Here is a 21,826-nt window from a genome sequence, read left to right on the forward strand (position 1 = left end):
ATCTTAAACCCCTTTTGCTTTTGGGATTAAGAAATAGCAGAAGTAGGACCCTTTCCTCATCATTTCCGGAAGGACCTCATCCACTACCTCGGTCATAGAAGATTTTCTATCTCCTGAACGAGGAGTTGCTCAGAAGAGGTTTCCTTAAAGAGGGATGGAGAAGGAGAATAGAAAGCTGAGGTGATTGAGAACTGTAGGTTGTAGGCTAAAGATATTGGCCAGGAGTCTTTTAGGCTATGCAGCCTCACATCTGTCTGCTCTGAGGACCGTCCATTCCCTTTGAACGGAAGGTCCTGAATACGGAGGCCCATATTTCCTGGGACAGACCAGAGATTAGAGCCAGGAATGCCACCTCATTACCATAGCTGAATGATGGCTGAATCAGCTACATCACAGGCCCTTTGGAGGGAGTCTTGTGCCACCACCTTACCCTGCTCCAAGATAGTCACACATACCTATGTGAGGACCTGTGGCAAGGTGGCCTTAAGCATGTTGTCTCAAAGGCTGAAGTTATAACTCCCCAGCAAAGCCTGGTGGCACTTGCCTGACCCTGCCTGTTCCTTTCACTGGCTGACAATACAAGCAGTGACCCTAAGGTCTGGTTTATATTGATATTCAAACCGTTAGAGACGACATAATACTTCTTTTCCACAGCCTGTTTTCAGGTGAGCAGAATAGAAATCTACCATAAGGCAATTTTCAGCACTCCTCCATGGACCGGCAGCATGACTTGTTCCCACTGCAAGTGCATCAAAAAGGGTGTCCAACTGCTCTGCCAGCTCCTCAGCCCTCATGCCTAGGACAGAAGCCACCCTGCTAAGCAGGGCTTGGGGCTCCTTCAAGTCATCGGCAGGGCATGCGTGACAGGGCCCACTACTGCTACAGCTGGTGACTAAGATGATGAGAGCACCATAGGGGGAGGGCCAAGAGCACTTTCCCCCACCCTCTAGGACAGCACCTGTTCTCCCAACCTTGCATTAGAGTCTATGTCACGATCTGAGGTCAATACTGGTGGCGTAGGAATTCACTTGCCTGAAGCAGAAAATCTACTTGGTTATAAAGTTATAGTGTTACAGAGGCCATAAACAGACTAAAGTAAAGACAAATATTAAATAGCAACATTTGGCCATATCCACGCCACCAATTTTAAGAAGAAATAATTACTGAGACTAATGAAGAATTCTCCCTTAATCAATGGCCGAATATGGCCAAATATTATTAAGGACAAAAGCCATCAAATCCTCCATGACTTTTAATTATTATTTCAAGCAGTACCAGCTCTGAATCCAAATGTATCTCTAGTATGACTTCAGGAAATTCAATAGAATTCCACAATGGATGAATGTCCCCATTGGATCACATGGAAAGCACTGTAGGTCCTCCTGCAAACTACTATGCCCGTGGAGTGAAAGAAGTGATGTTTCTTTTTCCTAGTTAGGAAACATTACACCAGAAAACAAGATACCACTGGGCTTCATCTGAGGAAATGTCAGTTGTTCACTATTGTGTTACAAGTAGTGTAGCATTACCCTATAAATGCAAACAAGTAACCCCAATCTTTGGAGGTATCAATCCTAGCACCAAATAGATACTAGATTTTATCTGCATCTTCAAAAAGGGAGAGAGAGCTCCCTCTTCTGAAAGTTCCGAATAAAAACACAAGATCTTGTATCCTTAAAATGTACTTGCGTTTATTATGAATACTATTATAAATACTAGCAACACCCGTCCCATTGTGATGGTAGATGTACGTGGCCCACTCCCACCCTGATGGTCTCAGGAGCAGGGAGGCTTGGGCAGGCCCAGGCCACGCAGCTACCAACCTTCCCACTGCTCCGGGGAGGCCTCCTCCCTCCCCATTGCTCCTTGGGTTGGGCTGGGCAGGCTTGAGCCGGCTCAGACCGTTGGGCTGCTTCCCTCCCCACTGCTCCTAAGGGTGAAGAGGCTCAAGCTGTGCACCATCTTCCCTCCTCGCTGCTCCTAAGGGTGGGGGAGGTTGGGGCCGAGCATCTTCTTCCCTCTGGGGTGCACGTGCACTCTTCCCCTTCCCACGGTGGTGGGGGGTCACATGCATGTGGCCTCCTCCCTCTCTGCTGGGGAGGCTTGGGCCAGCTTAGGCCATAGGGCCTCCTCTCTCTCCGCTGCTCACGGGGGTGGATAGGCTTGGACCATGTGGCCTCTTCCCCCTCCACAGCTCCAGGGATACTGAGACACACGCACACACTCTTCCCCTCCCCTTGGGGGAGGCATGGTGTCAGCAGGGGGACAGGGCTGTAGGTGGGGCTGGGGGCCTGCCTCCCCCTAGAACTCACTGGAGCCCCGGATGGTGTGCTCAGGGCAGTGCTGAAGGGCTATCAGGGAGAATCTAGCCCCCTTTCCCTCAAAGCCCTGGCCCTTCCAGGAGCACAGACCTGACCCCTCCCACACACACACACCTTGTCCAGGGGCCCAGCAAATCTGTAATCTTCCTTATCCCTCCAAATGCCCTAGTCCCGAACCCCTGGATCCTCAACTCCATCCCCAAGCTCACACCCCCATCCAGAACCCTCACCCCCTGCACCTCAAAAGTCTGACCCTGCCCAGAGCCCACTCCCATCCTCCAAACCTGAGCCCCATCCCACTCCATGAATTTTTGTATGCGCCACAGTTAGTTCACATAGCAAAATTGATTCCACACAAGAGTGGGGAAAGTTAGAGGGAACATTGGTAGTGAAGCCCCCTTTTGCCAGGCATTGGACAGTGTAGACATTGCTGCATAGTCCTGAGCCCCCAACCTGTGCTCAGGCCTGTAAAAAAAACCATTAGTGGTCCCTCCTTTTGCCCAGGTTCACAGTACAGGGTGGCACAGGCACACAAAAGCCATTTAACTGTCTTTAGGCCCAGCCCCAAGGCCCGGCTTCAGAGCAGACATACAAACAGCAGTTCATGGGTCCCAGTAGGACTAAGCCCTAGTGCAGGGTGGTGCAATACACAGTTTACAGGTTCAGCCCTGGCTACAGGATGAATAAATAGTTTCTAAGGCCACAGCCCTGGTCAGAGCGGGCAAGCAGCAAACAATCAAGGTAAGGCCCAGACCTGGCAGCAGGCCGAGCAGCAGTTTAGAAGACCCAGCCCTGGGTCAGGGTGGGGCAACAAACACTACAATTAGTTTACCAATTTAAGGTGCAGGCCTATTGACAGGTGGAGCGGGGGTTGGGTCTCCTCACTGGCAGAGAGCCAACAAGCACAGGGGAGTTCATCCCTATTAGGGGGAACCTGCCACCCAAGATGAGGAGTGGCAGTGAGGACACAGGCCTACCCGTTCCCCTGCATCTGAGCCCAGGGCCCTAACAGTGGCAGCAGAGGCTGCCAGTGAGTTAGTGGGGATCTTGACTGCCACACACCGACCAGGTCAATGGGCCAGCAGGGATCCTGACTGCAACGCACTATCCAACTGACTTCCATTTCCTCCGTTGGCTCAAGGTCGGCTATCACTGGGCTGCTTCTCGATTCCCCCTATCTGGCTCTGCAACCGTTCTGCAGGGTCCTCCAGGGATGAAGGAACTGGCAGCGTGTCCATGGGCTCTGGGTTAGGTTCAGGCAGGGGCCCAGGTGGACCAGCCCAGTCCTCAGGGCACGGCGAGGGTACTGGGGGTCCTGGCAGATCTTCAGGCCCTTGCAGTGATCTCTGCAGCCCTAACCAGTTGTCTAGGCCCAGCAATGGCTGTGACAGCCTTGGCCAGTCTTCAGGGGCTGGCAGCAGGCCTGGTGACCTAACTCAGTACTCCTGTTGAGGGCAGTGTGGCTGGACCTTCCTCCAATGGAGCTTGGTCCGAGTGTCTGGCTTGCTCAGCAGCTGGGCTCCAACAGAGCTCTGAGCTCGGCCTTTTATACTGCTGGCCACGCCTTTCTGCTTCCTGTGGGTGGGGCTGAGTTGCTCTGGCACCACCCACCAAGGAGTCTTAGGGAGAGTTTCCTTTTCCAGGTCAGCAGGAGGCCAGGCAGACTCACTATAGACAACCACAGAGTATGGTCCCAACTCCAAAGATTGTACATTCTTCTCAATAGGCGAGACAGGCAAACAGCAATAACTTTTATTAATTTTGTCTGTTTGGAGATGAAGTACTGGAGCAATTAAAGAAAACATACGGAAATCCCTAGGATAGGATTTATAATATGCATTAAAAATCACCAAGACACTTTTTCGAAACTGTAACTAAAATCTCTTATCCAGTGAAATTCCCAGATTGGCACAATGAGATGAAACTCAGTTTTATGCATGGTGCTGTATTATTCCTCTGGATATCACTGGCAATTGAGGGGCTCATCTCCTTTTAGGATTTAACACTTTGATATTTTTGCCACAAGTCAAAACACTAGTAGGAAAAATAAGACCCAGTTACTGTCAAGCAAATTCTGAACTATAAAGACCCTAGAAAGGGTTTTTACAGGAACTGTTAATTCCCACAGGACTGCTGTAGAAGAGTAGGCAGTAAGTGTCATCTTTGTTTACCTCATGCAGCCTCCATCTGCTGTGGCAAAATGCAAGCCTGAGGTATTAAAAAAAGAACACTGTCAGAGCAGGGTCACTATATCCGTCAGAAATGCTTCACATAGTTTCCAATATCACAAATGCTCCCTGCTTCTAAATTTAAATCACTGTAGCTCTCCCAACTGGAAGATATTCCATCTAGGATCATTCATTTACTAGGTGGCTACCACAAGAGGTGGAGAAGAGGCAGCAACATGCCGTCAGAAGAAAGCCAAAAAGCTAAGCCTGCAAAAAGGGGCATGAAAAAGTTCCGAACCACCAGCCTTGTAATCAGCTTGGCACGAGGCTGGCAACAGTGGGTAAGCGACCACAACACAAAGCAAGCCCAAGAGCCCCAGGGATGGATGCCTGGTTCAGAATCACCACCAACTGAGCCACCAAAAGAAAGGCGATCATCAAGATGGCCAGTTTCTACTCAGACACACCAAGAAAAGGGTATGGAAAAATCTTCAGGGAAGGAGATGGTGTTTAAAGGGGATGTAGTAAAAGATTCAAGTGAATCTGATGAAGCTCTGAGAAAGCTTAACATTAAAAGCAAGGAGGTAACCAAAACTGTTGTAAGTAAAGTCTATGAAAAAGGAAATGACATTAGCCTCCTCAGTGATAGATATGAGAAGGATAATGGAAGCACAGAGATCTGCGGCTGCAAGGCGGAATCAAGTCATTTTGATAAAATTCTTAAGGACAAAATGTCTCCTACAAGGAGGAGGAAGTGCTCAAATCTGGTGACAGAGTTAACCAAGGGTTGGAAACAGATGGAACAAGAGGACAAATTCTCGGAGTTAGAGCTACACAAATGTCGCAGTGACAGCATGGATACGGAGGACAGTGGATATGGGGGTGAGGCAGAAGATAGACTCCTGCAAGAAGACTGTGACCACATTATGAGGATTAAACGACCGATGCCATCACTGTAAGTGATCAAACACTCCATTAGGGTCTACCAAAATAACAGAGTCCTTGAGGCAAGTGTGGGTTTACAAAAGGGAGAGAAGAAGATAGGAAGCTAAAATTTTTGTAACTGGATAAGATCCAAAAGGAAACTATCAAGTTTTAAGAAAAGGCAGCCCCCTATTGTCACCCCAATTTGATGACTCCAAACTCACAGAGATAATACCACGGGACTTAGATCCTTAATCACACAGCACGTATAAAATATCTCTCTCAATTATTGTGATTGAGATCACTTGAAAGCCATAGACTAAAACATATCTACATAAACCACTCCAATTCATCCAATTTTACCCACAAAAGCTCATTATTCTGTATATTTTTGTTAGTCTCTAAGGTGCCACAGGACTACTCATTGTTTTTAAAGTTACAGACTAATGTCTATCTCTCAGACTACATAAACTATGTGATGTAAAATTTTAATCTTGAATAGATTCCTAAAAACTGAACTCTCTTTGTGGATAAAGATTAACAGAAAAATGGACTAAATTCATTAAATAAATTATTTGCAATTAATAGCATTCAAAATCTTAACAGAAATAGATATCCATCATAGTGGCTTTTGGACAGCCACTTTCAGAGAGTAGTTATCAACTGTTCACAGTCATGCTAGAAGGGTATAACAAGTGGGGTCCCACAGGGATCAGTTTTGAGACTGGTTCTGTTCAATGGCTTCATCAACGATGTAGATGATGGCATAGAGAGCACGCTTATTAAGTTTGTTGATGATACCAAGCTGGGAGGGGTTGCAAGTGCTTTGGAGGTTAGGGTCATAATCCAAAATGATCTGGACAAACTGGAGAAATGGTCTGCGGTAAGCATGATGAGGCTCAAAAAGGATAAATACAAAATTCTTCACTTAGGCTGTGTCTAGACTGCAGGGTTTTTTCAAAAAAAAAAAGTAGCCTTTTTTCAAAAAAACTTCACCTGCGTCTAGACTACAGCTGTGTTCTTTTGAAATTAAATCGAAAAAACGCGGCTTTTCTTTCGACGGTGGTACTCCTCGTTTCATGAGGAATAACACCTTTTTTCAAAAAAAGTGCTATGTCATGCAAACTGCTTTTTCGAAAGAGCATCCAGACTGCCTGGGTGCTCTCTTCGAAAAAGCAGCTTGCTTTTTCGAAAGTACTGATTGTAGTCTAGATGCTCTTTTTCGAAAGAAGCTTTTTTAAAAGTATCTTTCGAAAAAGCCTCTTTCGAAAGAGGCTTGCAGTCTAGTCGTAGCCTTAGGAAGGAACAATGAGTTTCACACATACAGAATGGGAAGTGACTGTCTAGGAACAAGTACTTCAGAAAGGGATCTAGGGGTCACAGTGCTCCACAAGCTAAATATGACATGGTTGCAAAAAAGCAATCATGACTCTGGGATGAATTAACAGGAGTGTTGTGAGCAAGACATGAGAAATCATTCTTCTCCTCTACTCTGCACTGATTGGACCTCAGTAGCAACATTGTGTCCAGTTCTGGGCACCACATTTAAGACAGATGTGTAGAAATAGGAGAAGGCCCAGAGTAGAGTAATAAAAATGATTAAAGGTCTAGAAATATGACTTATTATGGGAGACTGAAAACATTCCTGCTTTTTTTTCCCCCAGTTTGGAAAAGAGAAGGCTGAGAGGGGACATGATAGCAACTTTCAAATACCTAAAATGGTATTACAAAGAGGAGAGAAAAAAATTATTCTCCTTAACCTTTGAACAGGAGTTAAGGGGCTATTTTACTTTTGTATTTGCCACTGGTGAAACCACTACTGGAATATTGTGTCCAGTTCTGTGTTTTCAATTCAAGAATGATGTTGCTAAATTGGAAAGGGTTCAGAGAAGAGCTATGAGAAGGGTTAAAGGATTATACAGTATGGATAGAGTCAAGGAGCTCAATTCAGTTAGCTGAAAGAGAAGGTCAAGGGGGGACTTGACTGCAGTTAAGTTCCTACATGGGCATCAAATATTTGCTAATGGCTCTTCAGTCTAGCAGGGAGAGATATTACATGAACCAGTGGCCGGAAGCTGAAGCTAGCCAAATTCAGACTATAAATAAGACACATTTTTAATAGAGATGGTAATTAACCATTGGAACAATTTTGCAAAGGTGGTGGTGGATTCTCCAACGTTAACCAACGTTAAATCAAAATAGGATGTTTTTCTAATAGCTGTACTCTAGGATTTATTAGGGGAAGTTCTATGGCTTGTGTTATACCGGAAGGTAAGAATGGATGATTTCAGTGTTCCCTTTAGGTCTAAGAATCTATGAAAAAAATGCTAAATGTACATTCATTAAGGAAAACAATTAAACCCTGTGCATGTCAGCAAAAATTACCAAAGTTAAGTCTCTGACCACTTTTCTTTTTTTGGCCCCTTTAAGCATATAGTGCTCATGCTTAAAGTTAAGTATATGTTTAAGTGTTTTACTGAATTGCAACCTATATACATTTCTGGATTCTGCTCACTTAATGTGGTTTATTTTCTATTTACCATCTGAGATTAACCCATTTTACAAATTTACAAAAATATTACACTTGCTGCAAACATCTGTGGTTACAACTCAGAGATATGGAACTGGTCTGATTATTTATTTAGTCAAGAAAGGCACTATTTTGGTATCATTTCTCTATTGAATTGTACACCACGTATTAAATGTCAAGTGTGAAATCCCTGATATGTCAGAAAAATCACTATAATCACATCTTACAAAATGTTTTATCCTTCAGAAACAATCTCATGTGTAGGAGGTTTCCGTATGTCTGCAACATGGTGTGAGGAAAACAGAAAGTGCAAAATGTGTTGTTTAGGTTAAGAATCGCTGCATATTAAGAATTCATTTTAAATATATGTGAAAAGAATTATTATGAAAAACATACCTCTCCTTTACTGAATTAAACAGCCAGCCTAACTCTTAGCACCAAACTGAACGTTAAGCAATATTTCCTTGTAACAGTTCCTGTAAGGGGATCACAAACAAAACTTGTTTGTTAATTGTTGACTCCATATGTTACAAAATAATCAGGGGTTCAAATCTAGATATCACAATCAGTGGAGAACTCTCATTCATTTCAATACAAACAGGATTTGACCCACAGAGGTAGCTCCAAGAGAAGCAGCGGATTCTGACTGAAATTCTGTGACCTGTGCTGACATCAAATAGCTCCTCAGAAGCTCTCCCACACAGCAAACTTTGCAGAAAAAGTCTGCAAATAGTGGGATTGTGGCTTGCCTTTCCAATGCAGTCACTTTAATTTCAGGAAAATCAATTCCATACACCAGAGACACTGTAATGTATGTATATGCACACAAATATACACATTTATTACAAGGTAAATATTACTGTAAACACCCACGTTATCTGAAGTGCACTGTGTAGAGGCATAAAGCAAGCTCGATTAATTAAATTGTTTTCTTTTTAGTGTTTGCAAATGAGCTATATATGCATCCTGGCAGACGGTAGGTTAGTACTAGAAATTACAAGAAAGAGTGGGGTTACGTCTAGACTGTAAGCTTCTTTCATAAGAAGTTTTTCCGGAAGATCTTCCAGAAAAACTTTTCAAAAGAGAGCATCTACACAGCAAAAGCACAACAAAAAAGCAATGTATTTTTTTCGAAAGATAGTGTCCAATCAATGTGGATGCTCTCTCACATTTCAGTTGTGATTACCATGAACAGATGGCCACCAGGGCACCCGTACTTTTTCCTGGAGGCCTTTCGAAAAAAAACACTCTCTTCCGTGTCCACACGCCTTTTTCCAAAAAAAAAAAAAAAAAGCTCTCAGAAAAATACTTCTTCCTCATAAAAAGAGTTACACCACGGTCAGAAAAACCGCTCCATTCTTTCAACTCTCTGTCAAAAGAATGCAATAGCAGTGTGGATGTAGTTTTTCTGGAAAAACTCTGCAGTGTAGACATACCCTGGGAAACAGAGAAAAAGGCACACAATTTCCTAAAGCTGTGATATTCACAGCTCAGGAGCCAAATTAGTGATCAGCGTGGCCCAAAAGAGGTAGAGTAGTGTGAATTAATGGTTTCGTTTCCTATATATAGTATTTCACAGCAAAATGACTGATCAAGTATTATTAATTTAGATTGGTTAATAATTAAGTTACACAGTGTTTTACTATCATGTGCTGCAAAAAGCTGCGAGACACATGGAAAAGTTACTTGTGAATCCTGAGCCTCAGTCTAAGTATCACTGACTTGGATTGTTCAAGATGGTTAGAGTACTTTTTAACTTCGGTGTATTATGATAGGAGTTTCAAATTTAGCATAGAAGGCTGGGATTTTCAAGAGACCTTTGAAAATTTAGGGTAGAATTTTCAAATATGTCCAAGTCACTTAGAAGCATAAGTCTCAATAAAAATCATTGTGAGTTGGGCCTTTTTGCATCATTAACCTTTAGCTGCCCAAATCCATTAAACTTCCCTTTGGAACTGGGCACTGAATTCTCTCAAACCTTTTGAAAATCACAAGATAAGAATTTTGGCCTGGCTTTGTAAAAGTGTTTAGGAATTGCTGCATGCAGTGTTGCAAAACCCGCATGATTTAGGAGTCTAAATCTCTTATTTTCCAAAAGATATTTAACCACTTAGGAACTAAAAACTTCGTCAGTAAGATATTGGTTGCTGAATGCCTAAATCCATTCTGAAAATGAGATTTAGGATTCTGCACTGCAATGTTGAATGCAGTTGTACCTCAAAACCTTCACAGATCTGGGCCTTAGTGCACCTCCAATGTAGTAGTAGTAGCTATTAGAAATTATTGGAATGTTCCCACAGGGTCTCTACACAGCAATTAGTCCTCTGGGATGTCCCACAACTCCCCCCGCCCTCGCATTTACATAGTGCCAGGACATGTGCTAGGCACTGCACAAATAACTAAAGCGGACATTTCAGGGTAGGCTCATTTTTTTTTAAATTAATAAGGCAACCCCTGCTCCCGCCACTGGAACCAAGTTCATAGATTCAGCACACCTAAGGCTGGAAAGGACTATTGTGATTATACAATGAAGGAGAAAATCCATGAGTGGATCTTTGGAATTTTCCTCCTGCTGTAGGTTTCACTGAGTAAGGGAACCAGCTGGCTTTGTGCTGCCCTTTCCTATTAGGAGCTGTCTCTCCATTGCCTCATGCTGTGTGTTGCCATCTACACCTGTGCCAAATAAGAGCAGACTGAGTACAGAAGCTGTCAAATCAGAATAGCAGTGTTTTACACCCACTTTAAATGCACTTAGCTAGAGCTGCCAACTCTGACAATTTATTCTGGGAGATTTTTTTCCCCAACATGACATAAGGCCATTTTCTTAAAATATCCTATTAAAATCCCCCAGATTGTCTTCAATAGTCACCTGGAGATTGATGCTGATTCTGGAACAGTTCAGGCCAATCCTGGAGGGCAGGCATTCCTACACTTAGGTTGGGTGTAAAAAGCTCCACAAAGCACCAGGGCTATGGAGAATCAAGGCCAGCATGTTCATACTGTCTTCTAATCAGCATTTCAGAAATGAAAGGCATGGAAGGAGAGTTGATGGAATAATGCCAAAGCAGATACATGGATATATTTGCAAACAAACGAATGGGCTCTGCTTCACTGCTAGGCCTGAGATCATGTCATTAGTTATCCATAAACATCTACAGCTATTTATAGGAGTCTACATGTTTCACAAATTTTAGCACAAACAGATCTCTGAAAATACATCACAGAAAGGCCTTATTCACTGTTCATTCATCTGTTTCAGTTATCCAATCAGTGAGTAGACCAATGCTAAGTTATCTAGATAATTAATCATATCTCACAAATAATGACTGGCTAATAGTCACTATGAACCAGTTCCCAAATAGTGGCTGAAAACTGAACATCCATATTAGATAACAAAGAAAGAGCATTCTACAGTCCTAGAAACCAGGAGCGGTATGATGGAAATTCACAAACATAATGGGGGAAAAAAATTGCAGTGGGTATTATCTGCAACTACTAATGTGACCAGCTCTACCCAAAACCAACCCAGATTACAAAGAACTTGTTCACTAAAATAAAATGCAGCTCTAGCAAGGAAATAACTATCTTTCTATTGGGGTTGCCTGAATCTCTCAAATACCTTATATGTCAAAACTTAATGCAGTTATCTGGGAGAACAGAAGATTAACCCTACATACAGAAGTGTAAATGCATAAAATAACATCTTTTATATTACTTACAGATGTCTACCTTACTGAAATCTGCCTGGAAAGATTTTTCTTAATTTAATTTTTTTCAGTTGTTGTACAGCCCTTGGATTTTAAAAAACAGTCTTATTTCAGTTTTATTTTATATTCTCAGAACATATAATAAAACCTGCTACTTTTGTTAAGCATTCAGTTTTGCTTTAACCATCATTTTTTTTGTTTTGTTTAAATAAGGGAGTGTTCTGTTTTCCCTATAGGTTTCAGTGGGAACATACAGTGCCAGTAATTATTTCTCACATCAGCACCCACATCCATGCCAGCTGTAACTCTAGCTGGAGTCATACTTATCTCCTAGCAGACTGCATGCAAATTCCACATGCTGGGATGATAATATTTAGTCTGTACCTAGAAACAAACCTGGTGGTGCATGAGTAATGAAAACTGCAACATTGAAGCAAACAGCATGGAAGTGCTTACGCACCCAAAAGGAAAAAGAGGAAGTGGCAGCACAGATCTTGCTAAGGACAATACAGAATACATATTTGCAAATAGGCCTTATGATTGTTACTTTTAATGTTACTTATATCCCGAGGCCCTAGTTTGGATCAGGGCTCCATTTTGCTTGGAGCTGTACAAACACAAAGATGACATGTTCTCTGCCTCAAGCAGTTAACAAAATGCGTGAGAGGAAGAGACTAATGTGAAAAAATAAAACTGAAAGGCAGTCTCTTTACTGGTAAAAGCCTCAAGAAAATATAGAGTAGGGCAAAACAGGAAGGGTTAAACTGTAAGATGCATGTAGAAGGCCAAAATGAGAACTGGATCATCCCTAACCATATAGGGCATGAGAGTAAAAAGCTAAATGTGAAATCAAGCAGTGCTAATCTAGGCAGCTCAAGGAAAAGATTAGAATGGAAAGGCGAGAACAGTATTTGGCTAGAAAGGAGGATTAGATCTAAGTGGGAACAGAAAATGTAGGAGACACGAAGTAAATAAAAGAATGATCACACAAGGCAGAGTTCAGCTAAGCTGCCTCCTGCACAGGACTGGCCTTACCTGAGGCAAACTGAGGCAACCGCCTCAGGTGCCAGATTTTGGGGGGGGGAGGGGGGGAGGAGCGCCACTAGGACCCAGAGTGTAGAAAATTGTGTCTGCTGCTGGTGTATATGTATTCTCTCTGCTCTAGATGCACAGAGATGGTGGCGTGCCATGAGAGGAGTAGAACAGGAAGAAGGCAGAATTGAGACCTTTCAAAGTTTTGGCCCAAGCAAAGGGGTATGGAGACATCATTTGAGCTCCCTGCCTCAGGTGCCAAAATGTTGTTGGCTGGCCCTGCTCCTGCACTTCTGATCCTATGAGGTTCCTGCTACAGGAGTTTTGAAAAGCATCACAGCGAGTAGGGAGGAAGCAAGATAAGCATATGAGTAAGAGACAACCACTTTATAGATATCTGTCTACACAGTAAAGAAAACCCACTGCCAAGCCCTGTGGTTCTCAACTGGTGGTCCATGGACTGTCTCAAAAAGGAGGAGGTCCATGAACATTTTTTGATTGGCCTGGTGGTCCATGGACTGAAACGAGTTGAGAACCACTGGCCTAGCCAATGCCACTGGCTCAGGCGGTTTCATTGTTGTGTAAACATCTAAGCTCAAGATGGAGCCTGGGACTCCAGGACCTTATGAGGTGGGAGAGTCCCCCCAGCTCATGCTCCTGAGCCAGCTGGCATGAGCCAGCAGTGGGTTTAGTTGCTGTGTAGCCATGTCCTCTATAGCGCGTGCTGCATTTCAGCTCCAGTGAGACCATCAGTATAATAGTTACCATTCATGGACTCAGGTTTTCCCTCCATAGCATACTCTCTGTATTGAGAGTTGGGGAAGTGGTCAGCCAAGGAGCTTGATGGGGGTCAGGGTTGGACAGGATGCTGTATAATGGTTTAGGGACTTTGTGGATCTCCTGAAATCTTTTTCAGGAGCCAAATTCCCTGCACATCGCATGGTGCATAGGGGAAGAGCTAATTTGCTGATAGTACTGCAATGTAATATTGTAACACTCTCCTGCCAGACCCGCATCTTATACTTACTTACACTCTCTCTCTTTCTTCCATGATTGCAAAGTAGAGGGAAGCAAAAAAGTGCTTTATATCATTATGGGCCTGTTCTGTGCTTTAAACAACACTAGTGCAACTAACTTTGAAAATCAACTTAATTGGCACAGGGAGAATCATAATGCAGGTGTCCTCCAGGGACCTAGAACTGAGATAAGGGCTTTCCCCCAGCCATCCTTTCTCTCCTCTACCAGCAGAGGCAGGGCAGAGCATTGTTTGAGAGAAGGGCCTGTGGCTCGGATACTTGGTTGCAGTTTAGCCCCAGTGGGCTGTTGCAGCCAACTATGATAGAGCAGCCCTCAGACTAGTAACAGCAGCAGGGAATTTAAATCCTTTTGCACTATTGCCCTGATTTGTACTCCGCAATATAACTGCATCTCAGGCCCTGTCCCAGTACCTATGAATGACATTGTGGTCATGGATATTTTTAGCAAGCGAAGATGGAATGGGATTGGAGTGTAGCGAGGGCAACACCTTCCTGACCTTTGAAAAATCTTTAAATGAACTAAATAAGTGGGTTGTGTGTTTTGTTTGGGGCTTACTCCAATCAAAAATAAGCACTTCCCAATGGTCTGATTTTTACATTGACAAGATCCTCCTCACGCTTGTCTTAGGCTTTCTGCTTTATTCATTAAATCAAAGCAGCCTGAAAGGAGCAGATTTTCTAATCTTATAATTTCTAATTTTATAATCATGAATAGCAGTGAGTACAATTTTTGCATTTGCAGTTATTGGCACTTCAAATTTAGTTTGCTTCAGTTTCCAGGCTCCTGAAGAACTGATAGAAACAGGGAGAAAGATAGCTAACTGAGCAAGTAAATTGAGAGATAATTACATTTATTCTTTTGTACCCAGTGTGTGGGTTAATAACTGGGCAGATAAAGTGACTAACAAAATTGAGATCCAGAGAATAAGTTGGTGTCTTTTACAAGATCCACCTGGCTTATAAATAAAAAATTGATACATAAATGTAATACTCCTATACTGAAGAACTAACTTTAGAATTAGTAAAAATATGCCATCTAGTGGTTAGTACTCTGGGCTTTACCAAAGAAAACAGTAAATAGCACAAATGACCCTCTCAACATGGTAAAATGAAAAAAAAAATCAAGCCCTATTTTTGTTTCTTTCAGTGCTTGTAGGTTTACAGAAGAACCAAGCAGCAAGGCCCACAGGAAATACAGTCCTGTTAATACCCTGACGGGCAGATGGCAAGAATGGTCAGACCAGCATATGATAACACAGAAGCTGAATCCTTTCAGTGAGGAGTTTGACTATGAACTGGCCCAGTCGACACGCCTGCACAAAGGAGATAAGGGCTATGGTCATCCTAAAGAGGGTACGAAAACTGCTGAAAGGGCCAAGAGAGCAGAGATTCACATTCACCGGGAGATAAGAGATATGTGCTTTATCATTGCAACAATGGCTCAACCAAGGCGAGACGGCAAGATCCAAGTCACCTTTGGGGAGCTCTTTGACAGATATGTACGGATTTCAGACAAGGTTGTTGGGATTCTCATGAGAGCTAGGAAACATGGGTTGGTGGACTTTGAAGGAGAAATGCTATGGCAAGGAAGGGATGATCATGTTATAATTACGTTATTGAAATAAATGCACAACAAACCCATGATGGTAAAAGTTAAAATGTCCCAGTTTTTCCATTTCTGCCAGTTACTGCACCATCTAATAGTCAACATTTTGATTATAGGAATTTACCATGACGTTGGAAAGATACTTAACATTTGTTCGAGAGTCAGATGTTTTATAATTACTTCTATGACACCAAGCATTCTTTTGCTATCCCTTTTGTATTGTGCCTTCTAGTAACAGAGTTTGCAGCATTATATAGTTATTTACTACTCAGGCAAGGATAGATGATGAAGAACTGGAGTGAATATATGTATTAAAAGCATCAAAATAAATATAAGAACATAGTGGCAGAAGAGATGGCTCCACCTCAAACCCAGCCCTGAGTTGTTTTCACATACAAGATTTCCCCCTCTCCCTATATTAACTAACGTAGAAGGGATTTGGGGAGTTAAAGTGAGTTGGATCAGGAACCAAGGATATGAACTTTAATGTGTAGTTTATAAAACTGACCCTTCAGACTTGTCCTGTATTTCATAATTAAGTCAGCAAAACTATTTAAGGGCATGCAAATAGAATTTGAATGTACGGATATCAGCATTTACTACTAAGGCATAGGATATACTACAGTTATTCCCTATTCTAAGTATAGCAAAATACTACTGCAGAAATGATATAGTGACTAACTGACAAAGGTTCATGTTTTAATGGAGACCCATGTATTTGTGAGTTTTTCCTTATACTTCATACACAAAGTAAGATGAAACTGATCTCTTATACAAAGAGGGTTTTGTATTTAAACTGTTCTATGTTTATATTTTAAAAAAAGAAACAAGTGGAATGGTGGCATTCATCCCCTATAGAAAAATACTGAACACCAGACTTAAATGCATAGAGAATATAGAAATACATGAGAATTACTGCATGATACTAGTATACAGAAATGATTTTCTATTCCATACATCAATACATATTTCCTGGGGGAACAAGTAGAGAGTAAGTGTATGGCGCTAGACATTTGTAAACAGCTTTGTTACAGAAAAAGTACAAGATCAAGATGCAGGAATAGCAATGGTAGAGATGTTCTCCTGTAGATAGAGCCTACTCTGTGAGTGAGGAATATATGAGCAGTATTTTTCCTAAGTAGAAAGAATACATCATCTGTGAGAAAGCTGGTATTTTATAAAATGTTCAACAAAATATGAGCTTAATTCTACCATCTGTATTCATAGTAGGTTGTTCCAGTGAAATCAACTGCATTATTTCAATGAGATTAAAGACTGCAGAATTAAGCAATGTATGTTTTAGAGAAATGTTTAAAATGGTTTTCTATGCTGTACTATAGTGTAGATTTCTATATTGTATATAATGCTTATTGAATTATATAGACAGTGGCTTCTCAAGAAGATTATGACTATGTAAATTTCTCACATTGCACAGTAAGGGCAGAATAAAATGTTCATTTAGGAGGAAAAAAATTAAGGCAAACAATTTACATACAGTTACAAATGAGAACCTGAATGGTTTCCCTTAATAAGTTTCTTTCAAACTGAAAGATCAAACATCTTCTTGCAGAAGAAAAAGGTATATGTACATTCTACCTTAATTTGGTAAACCAAAGAATTGTTAAGTTAGCAATAAAATACAACTATTCTAGTTTCAACTTCCTACTAGGCATATTTTTTGTTTGCAAATAAAACAGACCTCAAATTTTTACAGGCAAATAATTCAAGAACCAAATAACAATATGCTCCTATAGTACATCTTGTTCTAAAAAACACACTTGAACCTCAGTAATATGGATGTCCCTAATCCAGGAACACTGTGGTACAGACCCTGGCAGCAGGAGGAGAAAGCGGCTCTGTGTGCTGCCACAGCCCTTCCTCCTCCATTTGGAGGAATGGCAGCACAGCACTTATTTAGAAGCTTTTCCCCTGATGTTTTGATAGTGGTGGGGAGTGGTGTTTGGGAGCGGGAGGGGGTGAGGAGCCATGTGTGCCCAGGAAGCAGGGCAGCAGGCAAGCACCCCACGCCCATCCCCCTCACACACTCTCCCTGCTTCCAGACTTCCCAGCCTCAGCACACTCCTGCATCCTCCCTCCCTCAGGCCTCATATGTATTACTGTCTTTGTTACATATGAAATAAAAATTCAGAACTTTTCAAAAATGATTTTATTTTCCCCTTCAAAACAAAAAGTATACATGAACACTCATGGTCCACAAAATTCGATAATCCAACATAGCCGATTTCCCAAGACTGCCAGATTAAAGAGTTTCAAGTGCATTAACATTGTAAGCAAGGTAAATGTGTAGTTAGCTGTGATAAAAATATATCACATTGCAGGTCTTAACCAATGGTCTTTTTGTTTACAATGTGACTACTTATGCAAATAATAGCTGCAAAACTGAGTTCCAGAATACTGCATTTCATGTCTGAATAGTTATCTGCATATACAGGTTTCTTGCATTACCCTCCCTGGTTCTTCATAGGAATACCACAACATCTATTTAATTATAAATCATGTGTTTTGTCCTTTAAAAGGATGTCCTAATACAATACCCAAATGACAAGTAAAGTCTTACTTTGAGTACCCAGAGCTTGCTTGTTTTTTTCCTCACCACTACTTAGAAGAGACATACCGTATTTTCCGGCGTATAGGGCGACTGGGCGTATAAGACTACCCCCTATCTTTTTAATTAAAAGATAGGGTTTCATCTTATACCCCAGCGCCCCTCCGCCTCCTTTGCTCCCGGTGTCCCTGATCTGCTGGAGATGGTCCCCAGCAGACCAGAGACACTGGGAGCAAAGCCGCAGCAGCTTTGAAAGCCTCGGGGGAAGCCGGCGGCCGGGCATCCCAGGCGTGCCTGGGCTGCCCCCCCGCCGGAGCCCCTCCGCGGCTTTGAAAGCCTCGGGGGAAGCCGGCGGCCGGGCATCCCAGGCGCGCCGGAGCCCCTTCGCGGCTTTGAAAGATGTTTGGGGGATGTTTTTTAACATCAGAGGTCGTCTTGTACGCCGGAATATACGGTATGTTCATTCGCATATTGCTGGATGTATTAACAGCTCATTTTAAAATGTGAACTTCCCCTGCTTCAAGCCACTATTTTGTCTGATACTCATCCTTGCAATAAAGCCCATGGATCTGTTAAAATGGGAATTTTATGGCAGCATACATCCAAGCTGGGAAGCGGGATCATCCTGTAAACGTGATACCAAGAACACAGTAATTTTGACATATCTGGTACACCTTCCCTGGACGCTATGGCATTGCCAAAAGAAAGGACATTACATTGGCTGGGACTAGATAACCAATATGGAGCGTTAGGTGAAGATATGAATTGGAGACATGACTACTCTGCCCTGAGTCTGAGTGCTAAGGACCAGGGCTGCTGGAATAATTACATAGTGGGGGTAATAAGAGCCATCGAACAAAACCTTAAATCCTGTATATAACATAAGCCAGTACCCATAGCTCTAACACCTTTGCTAAGGACTGGACGTGGCTGATTAACAAAGGAGAAATATTTCTTTCCTGAATGAATGCGATTACAATAGTAAGGACAAACCGTTAGGATGATAGCTACAAACCTGACTCGTGTTAGCAAAAGCTCCCAACTTAAAAAAAAATAAACCCACATACTTCACTTGACTGGTGATACTAACCTTTAGGAGGCCTACACTAATGGACAGGAAGCATGAAGACATCTCTAGCACAGGTTCAGTAGTTGTGTTTTATGGCACTGCAGGGCTGGGACAGAACTGATGTTCTAAAAAAACCACAATGTTGGGATTTGTATAAAGTATTTTTTTTTAAACATGCAGAGCATATTATACTACAGACACTTGATCTTTTACTTGGACTCTCTTATAAATGCAAATAAAGCCTTACTGGGGGAACACAAGTCTGGGTATCACTGGTTTAATATAGCAGGCGGTAAACTATAAGCTCTGCATCAGCAAAGTAAGTTCTATTTGTTGACTTCTCTTTCAGAGTCCATGGGAACACTGATCACTTCAAGCAGGTATTAATTTTAAATTTGCCTGGTCTCAAATGGAGGATTGGTCTTGCAATAGCAGACCAGAGCACCAATGCTAGGTACTTAGAACAGTGAGGCATAATAAATAGTATTACTGCCACTTTCTATAGTTTGTATTGTTCTGGGAAACAGTTGAAAAAATTGGAAGACATATAGCAGCTCCCTCATCCAGCTCTGCCAATTGGATAGCGTATCTGAAGAATCAGACCCATATGCCTACATGAAAGAGATCTGAGACTGCTTCCTTCTCCCCCCTCCTATTCTAGGGTGATCTTAGCCCATGGAATTTAGGTTGACAAGAAACATATTTGCAATGCTGCCTACTCACGCTAGCAGTGCTTGTTAAAAGCACTTGGCAGTATTTAACATGTCAGATGTTTCATATTTATTTTTGCCTGGACTTGGCTATCTATGAAGGACTTGTATAGTCAGCAGGATGCTCTTTTAGGAAAGAATCTTCCCCAGGTAAAACCATCAAGTCCTGAAGCATGGGAGAAAACAGACACATTTATCTTCACAATTAAAAACAATAAATGGTCTGGTACCACTTTATAGACTAACCAAACATGTAGATGGTATCATGAGCTTTCGTGGGCACAGCCCACAGCCCACTTCTTCAGATTCCATCTACATGTTTTGTTAAGTCTATAAAGTTCTACCAGACCATTTGTTGTTTAAGTTTATCCTGTAGAGACTAACTTGGCTACCCCCGAAGCTTCTGTTTTTCGTCCGTTCAGGATAGGCTCCCCAGCTCCTCTTCCCCTCTCAATTGCATGGAAACCACAGGGGCTAGATAGGTCTGCTTTTCTTCCATGATCTCAGAAAGGATATGCTGGTATGTATGTGGGGGTGCCGGTTATGGGAAGCTAGCCCTGATGGCCCTCTCATGCTCTGAATGACAACATCTTGTGCTGCTGCTACACTCTATCCATGACTTGCTGGGTAAGGAAGTGACCAAGTTCTGCTGCTTGAGCCCTGGCTGCTCAAATAGTGTATCGGGCTCCAGGCACAATCTCTGAGCTGATGCACTGCCCTCCTGGTATCATGGTCCTCATAAGAAATGGGGATTCATGGCCCAGAAGCAATTCCAAATCTAACAAACTCCTTTGCAGCTGGAAAACAGGGATTGAGCCAACTGATGTGTGTGGGAAACTGTGTCCTATCTCCAGAGATGCCAAGCATCATTGTGGTTCACTAGATACAAGGCATGGAGAGGAACACAGCCCTTGCTTCTCTGGTCATGGCACAGGCCCAGTCACCTAATTTTGTGAGATCCATCTGCTGTGGACTTAATTATCTTGAGCAGTTTTGCATCATCTGCAAATTGCCACCTGATTATTCCTTTGTCCAGATAATTTATGAACATGTTGAATAGGAAAGGTCCCAGGACAGATCCCTGAAGGACATCACTAGTTACCTCTTTCCATTCTGAAAACGGATAATTTGTTCCTGCCCTTTGTTTCCTATCTTTTAACCAGCTACCAATCTTTGAAAGGTCCTTCCCTCTTATCCCATGACAGCTTGCTTACTTTACTTGTCAAAGGCCTTTTAGAAATCTAAGTACACTATATCCACCGGATAAAAGTTACTTACTTTCTTAATTATTGTTCCTTGAGATGGGTTGCTCATGTCCATTCTACTTAGGTGTGCGCGTGCTGCATGCATGGATTGCCGCAGAGTTTTCCATTAGTGGTACTCTTTGGGCAAGCTGGGGCCCCCAGGAGTGGCACCACTATATTGGTGCATACCTCTCTCTGCTGGCCTTCTACCCCCTCAGTTCTTTCTTGTTGGAATGCTCTAACGCAAGGGAGGTGGGTGGGATGTGGAATGCACATGAGCAACATCTTGAAGTAAGTAGCTTTTTTCTTCATGGGCTTGCTCAAGTCCATTCCACTTAGGGGATTCCAAAGCTAGCCTCCCAGGAAGTGGGGTCAGAACCTACCTAGAGATGGATTGTAGTAGAGCCCTACCTACAGCAGCATCCTCCCTGGTGTGCTGATTGATGGCATAATGATCTGCAAAAGTGTGCACTAAGGACCAGGTAGCTGCCCTGCAAATCTCCACAATAGGCACCTGGGCTGCAAAAGCTGTGGAAGAGGCTTGCGATCTCACAGAGTGCGCCCTAGTGGGTGGGGCCAGAACCTGTGCTAGCTCGTAGCACACCTTGAAATCTGAGATCCAGGATGAAACACTGGTTGGCCCTTCATCCTATCTGCTAATGCTATAAACAATTGGGAGGACTTGCGGAAGGGCTTGGCCCTTTCTAAATAAAAAGCTAACGCACACCTCACATCAAGTGTGTGTAAAGCCTGTTCCGTCCTGGAGCTATGGGGCTTAGGGTAAAACACAGAGAGAAAAATCCTGGTGAACATGGAAGAAAGACACCACCTTGGACAAAAAAGCCAGGTGGGGACGCAGCCTGACCTTATCCTTAAAGACGACCGTATATGGGGGGTCCATTACTAGGGCCC

General features: G+C 42.7%; 1 protein-coding gene across 1 annotated transcript; it reads left to right on the forward strand.

Moving 5' to 3' along the window:
* Positions 1-4,631: 4,631 nt before the first annotated feature.
* ABRA (actin binding Rho activating protein) lies at positions 4,632-17,340 on the forward strand. The gene is made up of 2 exons (XM_006113010.4): positions 4,632-5,444; positions 14,867-17,340. The coding sequence occupies exons 1-2, from the start codon at positions 4,726-4,728 to the stop codon at positions 15,342-15,344; spliced, it is 1,197 nt and encodes a 398-aa protein (XP_006113072.2). The 5' UTR covers positions 4,632-4,725; the 3' UTR covers positions 15,345-17,340.
* Positions 17,341-21,826: the final 4,486 nt, after the last annotated feature.

The sequence above is a fragment of the Pelodiscus sinensis genome, chromosome 2, assembly GCF_049634645.1.
Source record: "Pelodiscus sinensis isolate JC-2024 chromosome 2, ASM4963464v1, whole genome shotgun sequence".
NCBI lineage: Eukaryota > Metazoa > Chordata > Testudines > Trionychidae > Pelodiscus > Pelodiscus sinensis.

Coding starts and splice junctions, on each gene's coding strand:
- ABRA (XM_006113010.4), top strand. CDS start 4,726: ATGCCGTCAGAAGAAAGCCAAAAAGCTAAGCCTGCAAAAAGGGGCATG. Junction 5,445..14,866: donor AAACGACCGATGCCATCACT/GTAAGTGATCAA, acceptor TGTTTCTTTCAG/TGCTTGTAGGTTTACAGAAG.